The sequence below is a fragment of the Macrosteles quadrilineatus genome, unplaced genomic scaffold (assembly GCF_028750875.1).
Source record: "Macrosteles quadrilineatus isolate MER2022 unplaced genomic scaffold, UCM_ALF_1.0 Scaffold_3__2_contigs__length_128488019, whole genome shotgun sequence".
NCBI classification, from domain to species: Eukaryota; Metazoa; Arthropoda; class Insecta; order Hemiptera; family Cicadellidae; genus Macrosteles; species Macrosteles quadrilineatus.
Genome location: NW_026542596.1, coordinates 11960283 through 11978167, shown reverse-complemented (window position 1 = coordinate 11978167; position 17885 = coordinate 11960283). Strand labels below are relative to the sequence as shown.

At 34.1% G+C, this 17885-nt stretch overlaps 1 protein-coding gene across 1 annotated transcript; it reads right to left on the bottom strand.

Annotated features, from left to right (window-relative positions):
- Positions 1-116: 116 nt before the first annotated feature.
- On the bottom strand, positions 117-17348 carry LOC128991125 (uncharacterized). Its single transcript, XM_054413873.1, has 9 exons — positions 17126-17348; positions 16240-16318; positions 11804-11948; positions 10662-10724; positions 10127-10172; positions 7950-8078; positions 6686-6867; positions 2235-2470; positions 117-472 (listed from the first exon to the last, which is right to left on the bottom strand). Exons 1-9 carry the CDS (start codon positions 17136-17138, stop codon positions 364-366), a joined length of 1002 nt encoding a protein of 333 aa, XP_054269848.1. The 5' UTR covers positions 17139-17348; the 3' UTR covers positions 117-363.
- Between the last annotated feature and the right edge of the window lie 537 nt (positions 17349-17885).

The following is a 17885-nucleotide window of genomic DNA, read 5'->3' as shown; positions in this document are numbered from 1 at the left end:
AGAAACAGTCATGTTTATATGAAAATTAAATTATTTAATAAACTGCCAGAAAACATGTGAAATGTAACCTCAAAACAGTTTGAAAATAAGATTAAAATATGGTTAAGAGAAAAAACTCTGATAACTTACTTATATTTATTGAGATCTCAGAGAAACTTATTATTTACATGGCTGTTAAACATTAGCTCCTTGCAGGCTGCAGTTCACTGGACAGGTCTCATACACTTCATTTCTTTTATATCTGGTGTCTATCCTCTGTGGTATTTAACCCCAAGAAGGTTTAATATACATAAGAATTTTTTTAGCAGAGATAAACAGACATTCCTTAAATTGATTCCAGGATTCCTACTTCCTTGATTTTTTTTATAACTTAATATCACCAGCAAGTCTTTCTCTGTGTATTGGGTACACATAACACCTTCCATCACTTAGATCTACAAATCTCTCATGATCATAGTCTTTATCCTGAAATCTAAAAAAATCAAAGTTTTAGACAAGAGTTTAAAAGATTAACTTACAAAACACACCTGCAGCAGCAAACCTGGAGACTACGTGAATTTCCATTTGCCTGATAGGCTTTTCACCAAAATATTTCCTTAGAATTGTCAGATTCCTTATATAAAAACATTATTTGGGTTTAAGTTAACAAGTACCTAGGTTTACTGCCACAGAGAAGGTATAGTGTGTTTTTTTAGTTTTTTTGTGAAATAAGTATTTTACTAAGCTTAGTATGAAATAATAATTTTAAATTTACCAAATTTAATTGTATCCATAAATATGCTTGGAAAGTTCCGGGGCAGTTAAATATTTCAAATAATAATGTAAAGACAGAGCTACTTATATTATTACAAAGTTACTGGAAAACAAAATCATTTTAACACATTATTTAGTGATACCTGCCCATCAGGGGAACAGGCCTGCCAGGAGTCTAAAGATAACATAGATATGGTTTACATAATTAAAGATATGTAAAACTACTATTAATGATAATGACCATTTTAACAGGAAAAATGTCAAAGATAACTAAAGTCTAAACAAAAGTATTCTGAATAATAATCTAAGAATGACACCCAGCATTGGATATTATGTATTCGTAAAGTCTATACTGGATCTTCATTAGCATACATTTACAACAATGTGATTACTACAAATTGAACAATAAAATAAAACATATAATAAAAGTATCCTGAATAATAATCAAAGGATGACACCCGGCATTGAATATTATGTATCCGTAAAGTTTATTCTGGATCTTCATTAACATACATTTACAACAATGTAATTACTAAAAATTCAACAATATAATAATGGTATAGCAAAAGTATCCTGAATAATAATCTAAGGATGAGCGGCGTTGGATATTATGCATCCGTAAAGTTACTACTGGATCTTCATTAACATACATTTACAACCATGTGATTACTACAAATTGAACAATGTAATCAAACATTTGCAAAAGTCTTTGATAACAAAATATAACGTAGTCGTGAGGTGGTAAAAGATTCAATGATTAGTAAAGTAAAGACCTCATTCACTTAAATGGTTTTTGACGTAGTAGGCTAACTACTAGACTACAGAACCACTTGGTGATTGAGCTAATACAATTTTATATATATAGATACATCATCAGTGATTCAGGAAATTCAACCCCTTCACTCCGCAGTCCAACTAGGATCAGACCAGAACTACTCTTTTTTCATTGGTCAGTTTAGGGGATCTCACTGTGACCGGGTGTGTATGATCGGTGTGCATAGGCGACGCTAGCGCGACGTGGTGCCGGATTCAGAACTTTATGCACACGCACATTATAGAAAAATCAGCCCAAATGAGATCCAGCTGTTTTCGGCAAACTTTGGGTATTTCCGTGATCCTGACAAGCTCAGGAGGACCAATCAGAGGCTTTGGCGTTTCGAGATCCACCACCCCGGATCTCGAAGCGCCAACGGATCTCACTATGCCGTTGTGTAAACAAACTGCGGATCTCGTTTAGACACATTTGTAAGAGCACACACACACACACATATATATATATATATATTATTAAGTCAACAATTAAAAACAAAAACCTGTTATTTTTTTCTCTAGAGATATGTGTTAACCCTATTCATAGTACACAATCCAAGATGGTTTGATTACATAAGTATGAGAATAATCAATAACCGGTTGAATAGTTTAAATAAGTGTGTGCAGAATGATAGGTACGGTAGATTAAATAGTGTTTCAAATATTCTTACCTGACAACAAACAAGTAATTATGAACATTAGTGATTGGTATGTATGTTCTAGTAAAATAGATAACTTGTTCGAGAGGTTTTAAAATCCTGCCTCTATCCATGGTACCGTTCCAAAGCTGTTGAATATTTTCCGAATCAAAAATTAATACTTTTGCTTTTTCTTTCTTTAAAACATTGTGAACCCAATTAGAAATGGAACAGTTTATGGTTTCTTCTTCATCATAAATGTCAATCACCTGAAAGTAGTCAACAAAGATCAGGTTATTAGCTTAGCATCAAACTATATTTCAATAACACACATTCAAATTGTCTTCTAGCTCATTAGTAGACAAATCTGAATTGTGAATGTTATCTACATTACATTATTCATCAAACTCAACAAATGTACACTACAGTTATTTTTACATCGAGCATGTTATATATAAATTAGGGATGGACGAGATTGGATTTTTATTTCGAGACGAGACGAGACGAGATTTTTTATTTCTTATAAAATTTTGAGACGAGATCGAGACGGGATTTCCCTTCTCATACACAACGGGAAATGCAGGTTCAAAATTTTTACCTGATTTTGTAACATTGTTAGATGACTGTTTAAATAAAAAAATAATGATAATAGGCAAGAATATTTACAATCTTTTATTAAAAAACATCAGCATGACATTTTTTTATTAATCACGCCTAACTTATTAAAAATGCCTACGATAAGGAAACATAGTGATATCAGTTAGGATAGAGTTCAACTTATCCTAAAATAAAATAAATCATAAAATAAAAGCAATATTAATTTGTATAAAATAGTTACATGTTTTGACTTTTTATAGTAATAAAACATTCCTCACACTGCTTACACTTTACAAAACTTCTCAAATGTTATTAAAGTAATATTATTAAAATAATTAAAGTTATATTTACATTTAAAGAATTAATTAAATAAGAACGCCTTCACAAAGGAAACACAACTACAACACGCTCCTGTATTGCGGGTATTGCATTGACTTTCTGCAGGCGTTTTTAATTATTTTTTTTATTCCCGTCTCTGTAAAAATCTCGGCCAAAAAGAAATCTCGTCTCGTGTAACGAGATTTAAAATTTCCCGAAATTTCGAGACTTGACCATCCCTAATATAAATATTATAAATAAAGGGTGGGAGAGGGAAGTATCCCTATTTTTAAGATGGCACTGTGAGCACAGTGTGGATGTGCTGGAGGATTGGGGTTGTTAGGCTCAAATGACGCTGTTGCTTTGTCAGTAGTGGAAATGGTTTAGTGGAGTGAGCAATGTGCTTTTGCAGTCCAGACATATTTTTCCCAAAATCAGTCTATTATTGCCATGCAGCGTGTTATCGGATCACCTGCCGCAAAGCTGTTCCATTTTGTTGTAGGTGAAGGACTTCCGTGTATGTGGTGGTGTAGCGAATGAGATTTGGGGCTCAAAGAACCATCGGAACTCATGATCGACCTTGTCAGAATATTTTGCAGTCTCCTCAACATCCTGCTTATAAGCATGCATCCGCACTGGTGTTGTCTAATCGTACTGTGCCTTGTATTCTCCATGAGGACCTACACCTAAATATATATCAGATGGTAGTTGCTCAAAAACTCGCACAACGGTTTTCGCAACAACGAATGCAGGCATGTGAAATCTTAATTGCGAACCTGTCTCATGTCTCTCGTGTTTCGTTTAGTGACAAGGCACACTTCCCATATTTCTGGAAATAAGCGGAATATGCATTAAACTGGTTAAGGGAAAATAACATATGTTACTATAACTTTTGAACCGTAATTTTTACAGCAATGGGGTTTCATGGGAAAATCCATAAATAAATCCCAAAGTACCCATGAACTTTGGAGAAAACTACAAGTCACACCCCCATAAACCATATACTTAAAATGTTCGTCATGACAAGAAACCTTGCGCATAATCCATTATTTTATAAATTGCCCTTTAAGGTCGTAATTCCTTTCTATAGGGAACTTTCCAAATACCTAATGTTAAAAATACCTCAGCAGTACTTATTTGTATGTTATTCTTTCAACTTATTACCTTATTAAAATCAGGTGTGATTATTTGTTTGTATTACTGTGTTCTGTTTGTTTATTTCAGCTTAACTTAACCAATCAATAGTTTTATTAATACTTGTGAAGTCAAACACTAGTGTTTATATAGTCAATGGTAATAGGCCACTGGTACTATCGCTGATGTAAGTTAGCCTGTGTAAGTTAGTAGCTAGCAGACAGTTTGACAACTTGGAACAAGAAATCAGCTATTTCCCCGTCCTCGCTGTCACGCTCGGCGCTCGCCTTTGCCCTGCCCTAGCGGCCTAGCATGTCAACAGCTGACTGCTGTAAAAATTGGATGATGCGTCCATTGTACAACTTTCTATAGTGTAATATTAAAAATTGTTTTATTCGTTGTGCTATTGTCCACATAGTTTATCCATGTGGAACTTAATACTAATCCTACCATCGCCTATTCAGTCTGAAAAAACAAACAAATTTTACGTCTAATAACACTAGTAGTAATATATTTACACTTATACTGTTGAATAACAAGATTGTAAATGCATATGAAAGATGGTAGGTGGTAATTGATTTCGATTGGACACTCCAATCATCATCAGACCCAATAGGCGATTCACCTATTTAGTTTAATTAAACCAAGATTGATGTCCGTTTTACAACATTGCATGTTATAAGGAAGAAATGTATTTTAAATTAATTTTCCAGGGTCCAAAGGGAGGGGGGGGGCTTTTAGCCCCTGTATGTAGCCCCCCCCCCCTTGGAACCGCCACTGGTCTGAAGCTCTGTACACATCCACAAAATTCCACACACACAGACAGACAGACACACATTGTAATTTAGACTTAACTTGTTATTTAGATCAGCGCAATTGGTGGATGGCTCACATCAACTACGAAAAGTTTGATTAAAAAATTGGCAACAACTTGAACATGGGAATGGGATGTCTAGTTGTATCAATAGTCATTAGTCAAAGATAATACTTTCTCCATACAATATGGTATGGGGAGAAAGTAAAAACTTGTAACGTAAACATTTTAGTGACAGTTTGAAACCATAGCTGTTAGTTAAACCAAATTACATTGAAACAAACTTAAAAAGATAGCGTCTGCTGCTTGACTTTAAACTTGATTTTAAATAAATGGTATCAGCAATCTGACAAATACTTTCTCCCATTAGCTTGCCAACAACCTTCATCATGGGTAAGCGGTGGCACAGAAAACATACTACTATAACCCAGAATGCCAACCGCATGGTAAAAAGCATTAAGTGTTTTGAGAGAGCTTTGCCTGTCAATCCGTAGGCAGCGCCACCAGCGTTGCTATGCTATTGCATGGCAACGCTGGTGGCGCTGCCGACGGATTGACAGGCAAAGCTCTCTCAAACCGCTTAATGCTTTTTACCATGCGGTTGGCATTCTGGGTTATAGTAGTACGTTTTTTGTGGCGGTGGGTGCCTAATTTATAAGAAAAATCACGTTGCATTTACTTTTGAACAGTAATTTTTACAGCAATGGGGGTTCCACTATTTTTTGTTTAGAATTATAGGGACCATAACATTCTAACTTTAATCAAAAACGGCTTTTTCAAAAAATCTGATTTCCCGTTAGATCTATTTTATGGGGTTTTATGGGAAAATAGTATAAGTTACAATAACTTTTGAACCGTAATTTTTTACGGTAATGGGGAGTTGCACTATTTTTTTTTAGAATTATAAGGACCATAACGTACAAATTTTAATCAAAATAGTTTGTTTTTTTAATCCAATTTTCTGTTATTTTATGCGAAAATAACATTAGTTACAATAACTTTTGAACTGTAATTTTTTAGGAAAATGGATTGGTATTATTTTGTTCAGAATTCAAAGGGTTATAACAAACTTAAGTTTTATCAAAATCGTTAGGGCCGTTTTTGAGAAAAATTTATTGTTCTATTATTTTATTGGTTTTTATGGAAAAATCACCGTTAACAATCAAAATTAAAAAAAAAAAAATAATAAAACGCCTTGAGATACCATGGTTTAGTACGTAAATACCAAATTTCATCGAAATCGAACCACAAGTAAGGTCTGTAGCTCTGTACACATCCACACACAAACAGGCATAAATTCAAAACCACTTTTTTGGGTCCAGGGGGATACATCCATTCAAAACTCAAACTCAAACATTTTGACAAAAACAATACTTTCTCCATATACTATGTAGGGGAGAAAGTAAAAAATAAAATACCAAATTCAAATTATGGCTTCAACATTCCCTTCCTTTCAAAATTATCTTTCTCACTACAGAAAATCATGAAAATCCTGTAAAGGGTTGATTCAGAGTCTTGGAATAAAAAAAATCCCTCCCCATTTAAATATATAAGATTCAAAATTAAATTTTGCTATAAATTGATGTTTCACCCAAATACAAATTATGACATTGAAACTTACATTTATACCTTTTCCCCTGAGGAATTCCTGCACTGATTTCACCATATCAACATATAGTTGGTTGCTTTCTCGCAAATAAAAACAAACCAACTGAACACTTTTACGGTTGTTTTCTATGTCCAAAATATGTTGTGTAAACTGACGTTCCATGTTTTGAGTGTTCCCTCTTGAATACTCATGTCCTGTGAAATAAAAGTAATCAATAATCCAACAAAACAGAGAACACACAGCACAAAACTGGGTTGGTCAACTTAAAATATAATCCTTAGTAGGTATTATTAATGAAGTAACAATGGATTCTTTTGTGATAGTTTGTTTGGATGGAAAGTTAAAAATCAATCAATTTTAACACATTGAGTGTGGTAAAAATGTCAGAAGGTGCACCCTAGGGCCTGACATTTTTTAACGTCAGGTCGCAAACTGTGTTTCAATCCATTTACCCTGGGCAAGAGGGGGCTCGAGCCCTACCAGGGTGACAATATAGACGGAGAATTCCGGGAAGTTTGGGTAAATTTATTGAATCAGGAATTATGCGGGAGTTTTGAACTTGCACTGAAAAAACCTGTTTTAGTCTGCAGTCACAGTGAAATTGTGATCGTCATCCGTGAACATGGCGAAATCGATGAGTGATGAGTTTTTCGTTTTGGTGCTGTTTGAGTGCACTTTGCATCAACTCCACTCTTATTTAATGGGAGATTATACAATTTGTAAGCATTTTTTTTTACATAATTCGGACAGCTAAATTGAAATTCCACTGAAACATAAATAATAAAAGCCAAAACTAGTTGTAAAAAACGTGAGTTTCCTTTATATTGATTTTATACAATCAAAATAAACTATACCGAGCCATGGCTCGGTACCTCAGTACTATACACTAAACCGAAGAATCAATTTTTTATAATGAATTATACTCTGTTTCAAACAATATAATTGTGTGTAAATTAACCATTTCAAGTAGATCTGAAATTTTATCTCTAACATAGAAAACACAATCTGAGATTCGATAAGTAAAAGATAAGATGTAAAAGTTAAGTACTCCATTAAGCCACAATAACTTTGAAACCGAAAAAAAATTGATGATCTAATCAGACAAAGTTGTACAGACAAAATTAGATGAATTCCATTTCCCTTATCTGTGTGATATTGCTTGTAAGTATAATCCAAAAACAATAATTGCTGATACATACACTCAACTACTCAACCAACTTCAAACAACTAATTAATCCTTCCCAAGAATGGATATTCTCTTGTCATGTCACATTACCTCTTATGAAATAATTCTTCAGGACAGCTACAAAACAGAATGAAAGTAAAATAATGATGAGTATTATTACTAATGCCATCATAGTACTCCACTGCCAACCTTCTTCGTCGTAATACTCCTTCTGGTTATCTGAAAAATAAAGTACCTAGTGTTGAATTCCATAATATTGTTTATTTTGATCAGATATACCAATTTTGTAACAAACATTGGACAATATGAAAAGTAAATTTAGACAAATAGCACAGAAGATCCTTACATAAATCTAAGGGAAGTGTACTAAAAGACAGTCTGATTAAGACTTCTTGCCTGGTAGCCATAAGGTCGCAGGTTTGATTCTGAGAAAGAGTGTCGCTTTTTGTTTGTTTGAAACTGGACCCAGCTATCCTTGATCATTGCTGGGCATTTAATAAATAATTCCTGGCTAGTGAAACAGCTGACCTTAGTCAGTAACAAAGCTACAGAGATCATCACACTCCATTCTACACTCGAACATTTGGGTTACATTGTAACAGGTCAAAAATTTAACGTGTGGTAATATTTCACGGTCATCTCAAATACGTTGATTTATTTCACGAAAAGGCCACGACGAACGTTGGACATAGTGACGTCACATGGAGGGGATGGCCGTAGTTCTCAACCCCGACGCCAGGCGAGACGATACGAAGACTGGTTAGTGTAGAGTCAGGCGATAATGCTCTATTTATTTACCAGTACTGATTAATATAATTATTTGAAGTTATATTTCCTATTTCGTCAATTACGAATGTTCAAGGCAGGATTCTACGCACACGAGTAAGTGTAGATTCTGTCTTACACTTAGTTTTATTATTTCAATTTGTGTTAAACACACTGTATACACGTTATATCAACCAACTAAAATTAGTTACAAACGACTGTGGTGGTTGACCGAGTTATAATTATTAGTTTTACTGTGGTGTAAACCAAGTACAGATTCTAGTTTTATAAAACCTCGTTAAATTATTCCGTCATATTATTATTTGCGCGGTATTTTAATTCTAAATTCGATCTGAACGCATATTTCGAGTGGCTGTAATAGTCACTTGTTAAACGTAAGCCAATATAGTTATTAGCTTTGTTGTAATTATATTCCGAGTCTGAGTCAATAAACTCGAAACAACAATTAATTAACGAACACGTTAAAATCCTGGACTATCTCATTTTAGGCTAGGCTATCTGAACAAATGTTAAGGTGTGACAAATTTCAGGTGAGACGGCTATTTATTTTAAAATCTAATTTTGTCTCTCTGCCCAAAATTTCATCATAACATACGCAACTAGGTAGCGTTCCCATCTCAATTGATAATTAATTAATGTTAATGATAATAAATACAATTTATATTCCAGTAAGTCTAGTTTACTCAAAAATGTTTGCAAATAGCATTGAAAACATGCAAACTAATGTTAACTAATAGCATGTATGAAATAACCCCTGCTGCAGCAAATCTACAGACTAACAAAATTTCCATTTTCCTAATTTAATTTTTACTAAAATATTTCCTTAAAAATATCAGATTTATTCCATATTGAAATGCAATTTGGTTTAATGAGTACTTGGGTTTGCTGTTACAGGGGAGGTTAAGTGTGATTTTTTGTAAAAGGTTACCTAATAGCTTAGTATGACAAAAAATTTACAAATTTGATCAAATTTTAGGCTACATACATATTTAATAAACAACAACTACAACAGGTTACTTTTTCTCCATAAAGAATAACATAATAGTTTTCATTTAGGGCCTACATTATTTTTTCTTTGCAGTCATTAACCTCACAACACTTCAGTGTATAAAATTATTTGTTTTGTAAGCTCTAAAAACCGGTTTGGAATTGCAAAATTGTATGTTTTGAGGGTCAAAAATGGAAAATATTACTTTTACTCACATAAAAACCCGTACCATTGTTCAATCATGCTGGTTCGCAAACTCGAATAAACATAGGTTGTCACATTCAAAGTTTGGTTTCCAAGTTTATACCAAATTTCATACAAATCAGTTGATTTTTACTCGAACTATCGTGCATGGTGTTATTGGCCTATGGGGACATTAAAACGAAAAAATTCAATCCCGGGTGTTGGTCTTACCAAGATACCTACGGTAATAGCTTTCCAATGAAAAAATTTAAAAGTAAATTATTATAATCATATGTTGTAAAGAACATACCTTCCATAAAAACAGAATTTGTACAAATGGGACAGCATTCTCCAATCTGAAAAACAGCATAATGTCGAGTGTATATTTTACTTCAATTAACACAAAGTATATTCTATATATATAAAATCCAATGTATCTTTGTTTGTTTGTTTGTCCTCTATGGACTCCAAAACCGCTCGCGAAACCGCTCGACAGATTGTAATGAAACTTTCAGGCATTATTAAGGCCTTTTCACACCGGCGTACTGGACGTACTGTACGTTTAGTACGTTTGGTACGGCCAGTACGCGGTCCTTTCACACCGCACAGAAACATCCAAAACGTACACTTGTTCGTTTGCAGTCAGACCCAAGTAACACTGGCTGAGCACGTGGTTTTGTTTTTAAGTGGTCACTGCGCATGCAGGAGCCCATGTACGCCACATGTACGAAAAAATAATCTAAAAATTTATAATTCTGAGCAATGTACAGACAAAACTCTAATTTTATTTATATAGATTATGTGTTATTGATTACAAAATTAGATAAATAATAATGTAAACTTACTGAAGCAGTGACACAGTAGTTGTGTGAAGGTATGCAGTTGTTGATATAGAAGGGGTGTGTTGTCTAAAATCAAACAAAAAAGATCACAAACCTTAGATAAAATACTGTACATTTAGGTTTTCCTCTAACAATAGCATTCAAAAGGATTACAATAATTAAATATATCATTCTCAGTTGGTCTACAAACTGAAGTACAATTTATTAAGATAACATGTACATTTGCAAGCTATTTTACAAAACAGTTCACTCGTTATACTGGAACTATCAGTTTTCTCGTTTTCTGTCATGTCACGGGGATGTCCGGCAAGGAAAACCTATTTAAAATGACAGCTGTTCAAAATTTTTTGAATGTGGTATTTTGAATCCCTAAACAGTTGCCATTTTTGACTCAGTTGCTCTCTTGTTGTGGCAATGTATTTGACTAATGAAGAATATAAAGTAATTTCATGTGCATATGGACCTAATGCTTACGTTTATTATTTCCTTCCAACTTCTAACGGAGGTAGCGTATATTAGCATTGCAAATTCAATGAATCTTTGAACAGCTGTTATTTTTTACTCGGTTTTCCGTTTGAGTTCGGGTTTGAAACATTGTATTTTACTAACAAAGAGATGAGTTTGATGTGTATGTAGCCCTTTGTGCACGTTTAAGATTTCCTTCTGACTCCTTGCGGGACGTCCCCCTGACATGACAGAAAACTGATAGTTCCATCAAAAAGTAGATTTTTAGGTGTGTTTTGATGTACCAAATCTTATTGATTTCTTATTGATTTATCTGTCATCAGTCAGAACATATTAAGCCCATACGGGACAGGACTCTGCATATTTAAAAATATTGTAAAATGCCAGTATACTTATTTAGTTATTTAGTTAAATATCTTTTTAAGGAAAAGTTCAAACCCTGATCTTGATTTAATAAAATGTCAGCCTGTAGACTGAACTAAACCAATCTTTACTAGAGTTTAACAAAACAATAGAGGTTATATTTGTATCAAAAGTAGACCGAGGTAAAATATAACCATACACATTATCCTGAGTTACGCAACATTATTATTTTACTTAGACAGGTGTTAGCAAAAAATGAAAATTATACTATTGAGGTTTCAGTGTAATTTTGTAAAATAATAGTTAAAAAGTCTCACGTCAGGCCAGAAATCATTCTCTGGGATTATATCACAGCTGTTAATGTCTCCCTCACAGCTGATGGTGCAAGGTCCGTGAAGAATTGTCAAGTTCAATGATACTTTGACATTGATGGGTGGTGTTAGAGCAAGCCGGATCTTTCTTCTGAAAAAAACACATACGTTAAAAACTTAAAAAATACAGACCCATCAGCCATCAAGTATGTCTACTGCAAATTGATCAGTTTGAAACTTATATGAATACTTGGAAAATTCCACAATACCATGTGTCACGCTTGTATGCAGCACAATGGAGATTAATAAAGTAACGGGTCACAAAGTAATAACAAGTAATTTGGTTTATGTGCCTTGGAAGAAAAATAGTCTTTTCCAGTGGCGGCTCTATGACCTTGTCTAGGGGGGGGCTCCGGGGGGTTTGGGGGGTGTGGAGCACCCCCCAACATAAGAGGGGGGTCCGGGGGTCCTCCCCCGGAAAAATTTTTAAAATTTTAAAGCCGTTTGGTGACTTTCTAAAGCAATTTTAACGTCTAAAACTGTGTCCAATAATAGTCCAAAAACTCCCATTTCACCTGTTGTTTGTCATGCATGAGCAAATAGACATAAGTAGAATAAAGTAAAGTATATTTTTTAAATAGTTTTTACCAATTTATTTAATAGATCAGATTTATTATCCCAATAGAACTAGGCCTATATTAAATATGAATAGATATTGCAAAACATAACAATTAATCCTCTATTGTGGTTTCTATTTCATAATTCAACTTTTTAAACCTAGTTTTAATTTGTACTTCTCAATTTCGGAATTTTGGGGGAGGGGTTTGACTCTCTAACTCCCCTCCCTGCCTACGGCCTTGTAAAACGGGACTACACTGTATTGAAAATATAACTAACAATTGATAATTTAATAGTAAAAAATCCACGGCAATAATGAGTAGATAACCAAACGGTAAGGCCTGACAATGATTGAATTGTATAATTTAAACACCCACGGCAATAACGAATAGAAAACCAAACCATGAGGGTAAGGCCTAACTTTAATTGTACTGTTTGAATGTGAAATCCATCCTCCTTTCTTTCTGCCCGGCGAAGTGATCTATTACTTTTTCGTTGAAGTTTAAAGTTGACAACAGCTTTTTTTCGATAGAACACATAGCAAGCGCACTTAGTCTGTCTTGTTTCATGGTACTCCTGGTAAACGTTTTAATTCGTTTCAAAGTAGAGAAACAACGTTCACTTTCCGAAGTAGTCATAGGTATTGTGCTTATGATTTTTAAAAGTTTGATTGACTCTGGAAGCACATCTTTGAGGTTGTTGTCATAGACAAAGTTGAGTAGTCTTAATGACCCTGTGGCCGTTGAAAAATCATCCCTATTGTAAATAACATTTAACTCCTGTTTCAATTCAGTTTTATTTAGGCTAAATAGTTCCGCAGCAGCGTGTAACTCTTTTTCGGGAAACTTGGTTTTAAACTCCCCAAACAAACTTGGCTGAAACAGTTTTGCCGCGGACAAATGATTTACAAACGTAAAACGGTCATCAATTCCCGACGTAATTATGTCACACACTTCCTTTGCGACGACGCGTTTTTGATCGTCGTGTCTTCTCCGCTTTTTGCTCGATTCGGGTTCACTATCTCTCGGTTGATCTAACATGGTCGAGTTTCTTACGCGATCTACCACAGTTTTGAAATCGCCTACAAACTTAAACGCCTTGACGCAATCAATTGTTGTTTGCTGCAGTTGGTTGTACAGAATGTCACTGTGGGGCAGTATTTGATTGAAAAAGTCCAGCCAGAAAATAAAGTCTTCGTCTTTTAGAATACTTCTTAGGCCAACAGCTTTATTTATTGTGGCATAGTCATTGGTGTCATCGTCGAGTATGTAACTTAAACATTCCTCCAACTCTCTTTGATAATTAAAAATTGTGCTTACAATTCTGGATTTAAAATTCCACCGAGTACCTGAGCTTTTTGGAATACGACGTTTTACTATCTCATCGAGAACTGCAGTTCTCTTTGTTGACTGGGAAAAGAATGATGAAAACCCCTCGATATTACTGAAGAATATCTTAACCTGCTTATTTTGTGTAGCACTGCGTTCAATGATTAAGTTTAATTGATGTGCGTAACAGTGGACAAAATTTGCATTCTTATATTTAGATTTTACACGCGCTTGTACTCCCGTGTGTTGGCCACTCATTACGGAAGCCCCATCGTAGCTCTGGGCAATGACTTTATCAGGAGTTTTGTCGAGGTTTAATTGCTCTAATACTTCAAAAATTGTTTCGCTAACTGATTCTGCATCATGGCCTTTTGGTCTAATAAAAGTGATAAATCGCTCGTGAATCGTGCCATTCAGCTCGTACCTAATAACAAATACTAGTTGGGATAAAGTGGCACAGTCTGTTGTTTCGTCGGCTTCAATAGCAACATAGTCGGTTTGTGTCAATTCGTCACGAATCATTTGCAGACAAACGTAATATATTGAGTCCAATAACTCGTTCTGTATGGTTTTAGACAGACCCAAAAACACTCGGTTATTTGTTTGATTTATGTGCTGTTGCAATGTTACATCCAGCTCCGCCATAAGGTTAACCAAACCACGAAATATGCCAGGATTTTTTGAATTTTCGCGTTCATCATGTCCTCGTAATGCTAATTCAAACGCTCCACAAAATTTAATTGCATCAATTAGCTTACTTAGAATGTATCGATTTTTCGAAACATCTTCATTTTGTTTTTGTATTTTTAGCCTATATGCATTGTCCAATTGGCATCTAATATCAACTTTACCTAAAACAGCATATTCTATTGACGCATTTATGTGTTTTTCACTTGTTTTGTGTTTTTTTACTTTTTCCAGTACTGTAGATGTTTAAGGTCTGAAATCCCGTCTACAGTCCATGCTCTATCTTGAAACCCCATGACCAAACAAGTGTAGCAGAAAAATGAATTTTTAATTGAACAGCCACATAGCCAATCTGCATGATTGTACATATGTGGCGAAAATTTTCGTGTGAAGCTATTCTTATTCTTTGAACTGTTTTGAATTTGGTTTATGTTCATGAAAGGTTTAGGAGGTCCTAATTTTTTCAAAGAAATTCTGTGGTCAATATTTTTGATCCCTTCATTGATAATCAGGCTAACTTCATTAGTGACGTTAGCCGTCGACGACAACGAAATGCCGCCGTCCATTATTATTTAGATTTAGGCCTTCAACCCACGGCAAATTTACCCGTAATAACTTATTAAGACTAATAATAAGTAACTATAACTAAAATTGTCCGAGTCACTTTACCTATGGTTAGTTTACTTCGTTTTCGGGTTGATTAGGTTAGCCTATACTAAAACTACAGACGTAACTTATTGACTCAAAAATACCAACTAACTAACTCAATCAATTAAGTATAACTATTAATAATTTCTACTTAGCTCTTTCAATCTTCAACAAACTACCGCTGCCTTCCTTAGGCCTCCATCACTATCACTAAACACTATTGATCACAAAACAACAGGTCGTTTGGCACTAAACTATAACTGAACTGTGGTCATGGACATGGAAAGAAGTGAGGTTAGTTTATGTTTATGGTAGTGACAGTGTAGTGTGGATGATGGCTCCAGCGCTGCCAACATGGTTCTTCCTATCCTAATCGTGTGTGATGCAGAATTATCCAGTTTAGGGTGGCTGCCCTGATTTATGGATGCGCGCGCAGCTTTGGACTCTGCCCCAGAGTCCCTATTGTAAAGCATTGGAATGACGTCACGGCACCCTCAGCGCTGTTAGGTGTTTCTACCATAACACTACATGCATTGAGTTTGGGACGGAGGTTGCCGCCGTCCGCAATCCACATTATGAAAGCGACTATCGCAAAACAGTCATTACTGGATTCAAAATTTAAAACTATTTCATTTCATATTATTATCATATTGATTAAGTAGTCGTAAGTAATTGTAATTTAATTTTAATTACGACATATTATTTTTTTATTACATAAATAAAAAAAATATTGATTTCTGTATTGTTGGGAGGGCGGCGTCCGAGAGTCCTTATGGGCTAGCCGCTACTGGTCTTTTCGTTTCCAACCATTGAAGCCCTGAGGATTTTTCACTGATTTAATTTTGTCTATTTTTCCTCTCATCTTATGAACACAGCAATTGAAATCCTTTCAAAATAATTAGTACATCACACACACAAAGTTGTCTTAAACCTTCCAAAAATTTGTCGAAACAACCTCCGTAAGTTTGGCTAAAATATTCAACGGTTATTAAGTGATAGTGCTAGAAAGTTTGCACTAATGAGGTCGATCCCAAAGAGGTTCGCTCCTTTGCACCGCTCAATAAATATCATGGAATTATATACAAAAAAGTCATACATGCAAGTGCTTCAGAATAACAAACTGAACCAAAATTCAAAACTCTGATCTTGTATCATACTTACTCATGTGGATGGACTTGAAAATGAATGAAGGAGTTTAACAATTTCTTGCACAAACTCTTTTGATCACTAGTGTAACAATCTGTAAATATTTAAAATATGTAAGTCCTTACTAATTAAATACTAAAAGCACTCCTGTTTTTCTTGGTATTTGGTTTTTCAATGAGAATTAGTGTTTAGATGTAAATTAAGGTAAAAACTTAATATTTATTTAACAACACTGAAGTACTGGGTGGTTTTAACACAACTCTTGCAATAGCTTAAGTTTCCAATAGCACAACTTAAAAACAACTTTAACTTCAAATGCTACTGATGTTGTACAAAATAATATAAACTAATTGTCATTCCCAAAGTCACACATTTTACTAATATTATAAGTGAGAAAATTTGGATGTATGGATGTTAGTGACAAGTAAACGCGAAAAATACTAGTCGGATTGGGCTGAAATTTGGTGTGATGATAGCTCACATTCCCAATTAACATATACACATTCTTATCGAAAAAATCATTTCGGGCTCCACCCCAGTGGCTCTGGAGTTTCCCATATTAACCTTATGAGTAGGGTATTCATATTTAAAATGAATAAAAGAATTTTGTCTGCTGATTCAACTACACAAGTTGGTTCTATGATATTAAATAGCATTAAAAAGTTGTAAGGTTTACCAAAAGGGTGCAGCACTATTCATTTTGGTAATTTAATTTTGTTATACTCATACGCATATGCCAACCCTGTACAAAGGGTAAATTGGGTAAATTCAAAGTAAAATTACATATTCTATAATTAGTTTTATAGTTGAAACACTTTTATAGCATAATTTTTATATTTATTGAAGTATAAATTAACAAAAAAATTAAAAGTTATATAGCGCTTGAAAAAGAACTACCTACCTTCAAATTCCATTTCAACTACACATACGCCAAACAATATTTTGAACACTTCTTGTAACACTACTCAAAAACTTTATCACAACAAACCTTCATGGAATTAACAAGAAAAAAATGCAAGTTTTCAAAATCATGTAGCACAACAGAGAACCAAAAACACAGCCAACGCCCAAAATTTACAACTGCTAAACAAGCAGAGAAACAACAAACCTAAACTGTTTGTTTAAAACTCTCTAAATAGTCTCGCGATACACAGCCTTGATTACACCATCAACTCTTCAGAAGATCTTATCTCTTCAGGTTTCAAGTAATTCAATCAGTATCTTTTTATTTTTTACGATAAAAATTCAGTTACATGTTAGTTGTATGTAACTCTCTGTAAATTACCTCCACTTAAACAATAATTCTAGTTATGCCAGATATATATATATGTATATACTTTTTGCTCAGTTTTTATTGCCATGGACTTTAAATTTTTTTAACTGTCAATCGTAAGGCATACATCTTGATGCTAGTTATTTATTGTATGAATTGAAAAAAAATTGCTTAACAAAAATTTTTTTTCTTCCAGTTAACAATGATACTGCACTTATACTATATTGAAATGAATAGCGATTAAGTACCTATTGATTGGATTGGTAAATTATATTTTATTTTATTGACCGTTATTAGCTGATTACTTTATTTTGTGAAACTGTCGCTGGTAAACCTCTTTTATAATTTGAATTATTCTGAAAAAAGTTTCTTCTTACACAATTTAAAT

Excerpts from the sequence above, each read along its gene's own strand:
- LOC128991125 (XM_054413873.1), bottom strand. Across the intron at positions 10,725-11,803 it reads AGAATGATTTCTGGCCTGAC|ACAACACACCCCTTCTATAT; the intron begins GTGAGACTTTTT and ends GTTTGATTTTAG. Across the intron at positions 473-2,234 it reads AATTACTTGTTTGTTGTCAG|ATTTCAGGATAAAGACTATG; the intron begins GTAAGAATATTT and ends TGATTTTTTTAG.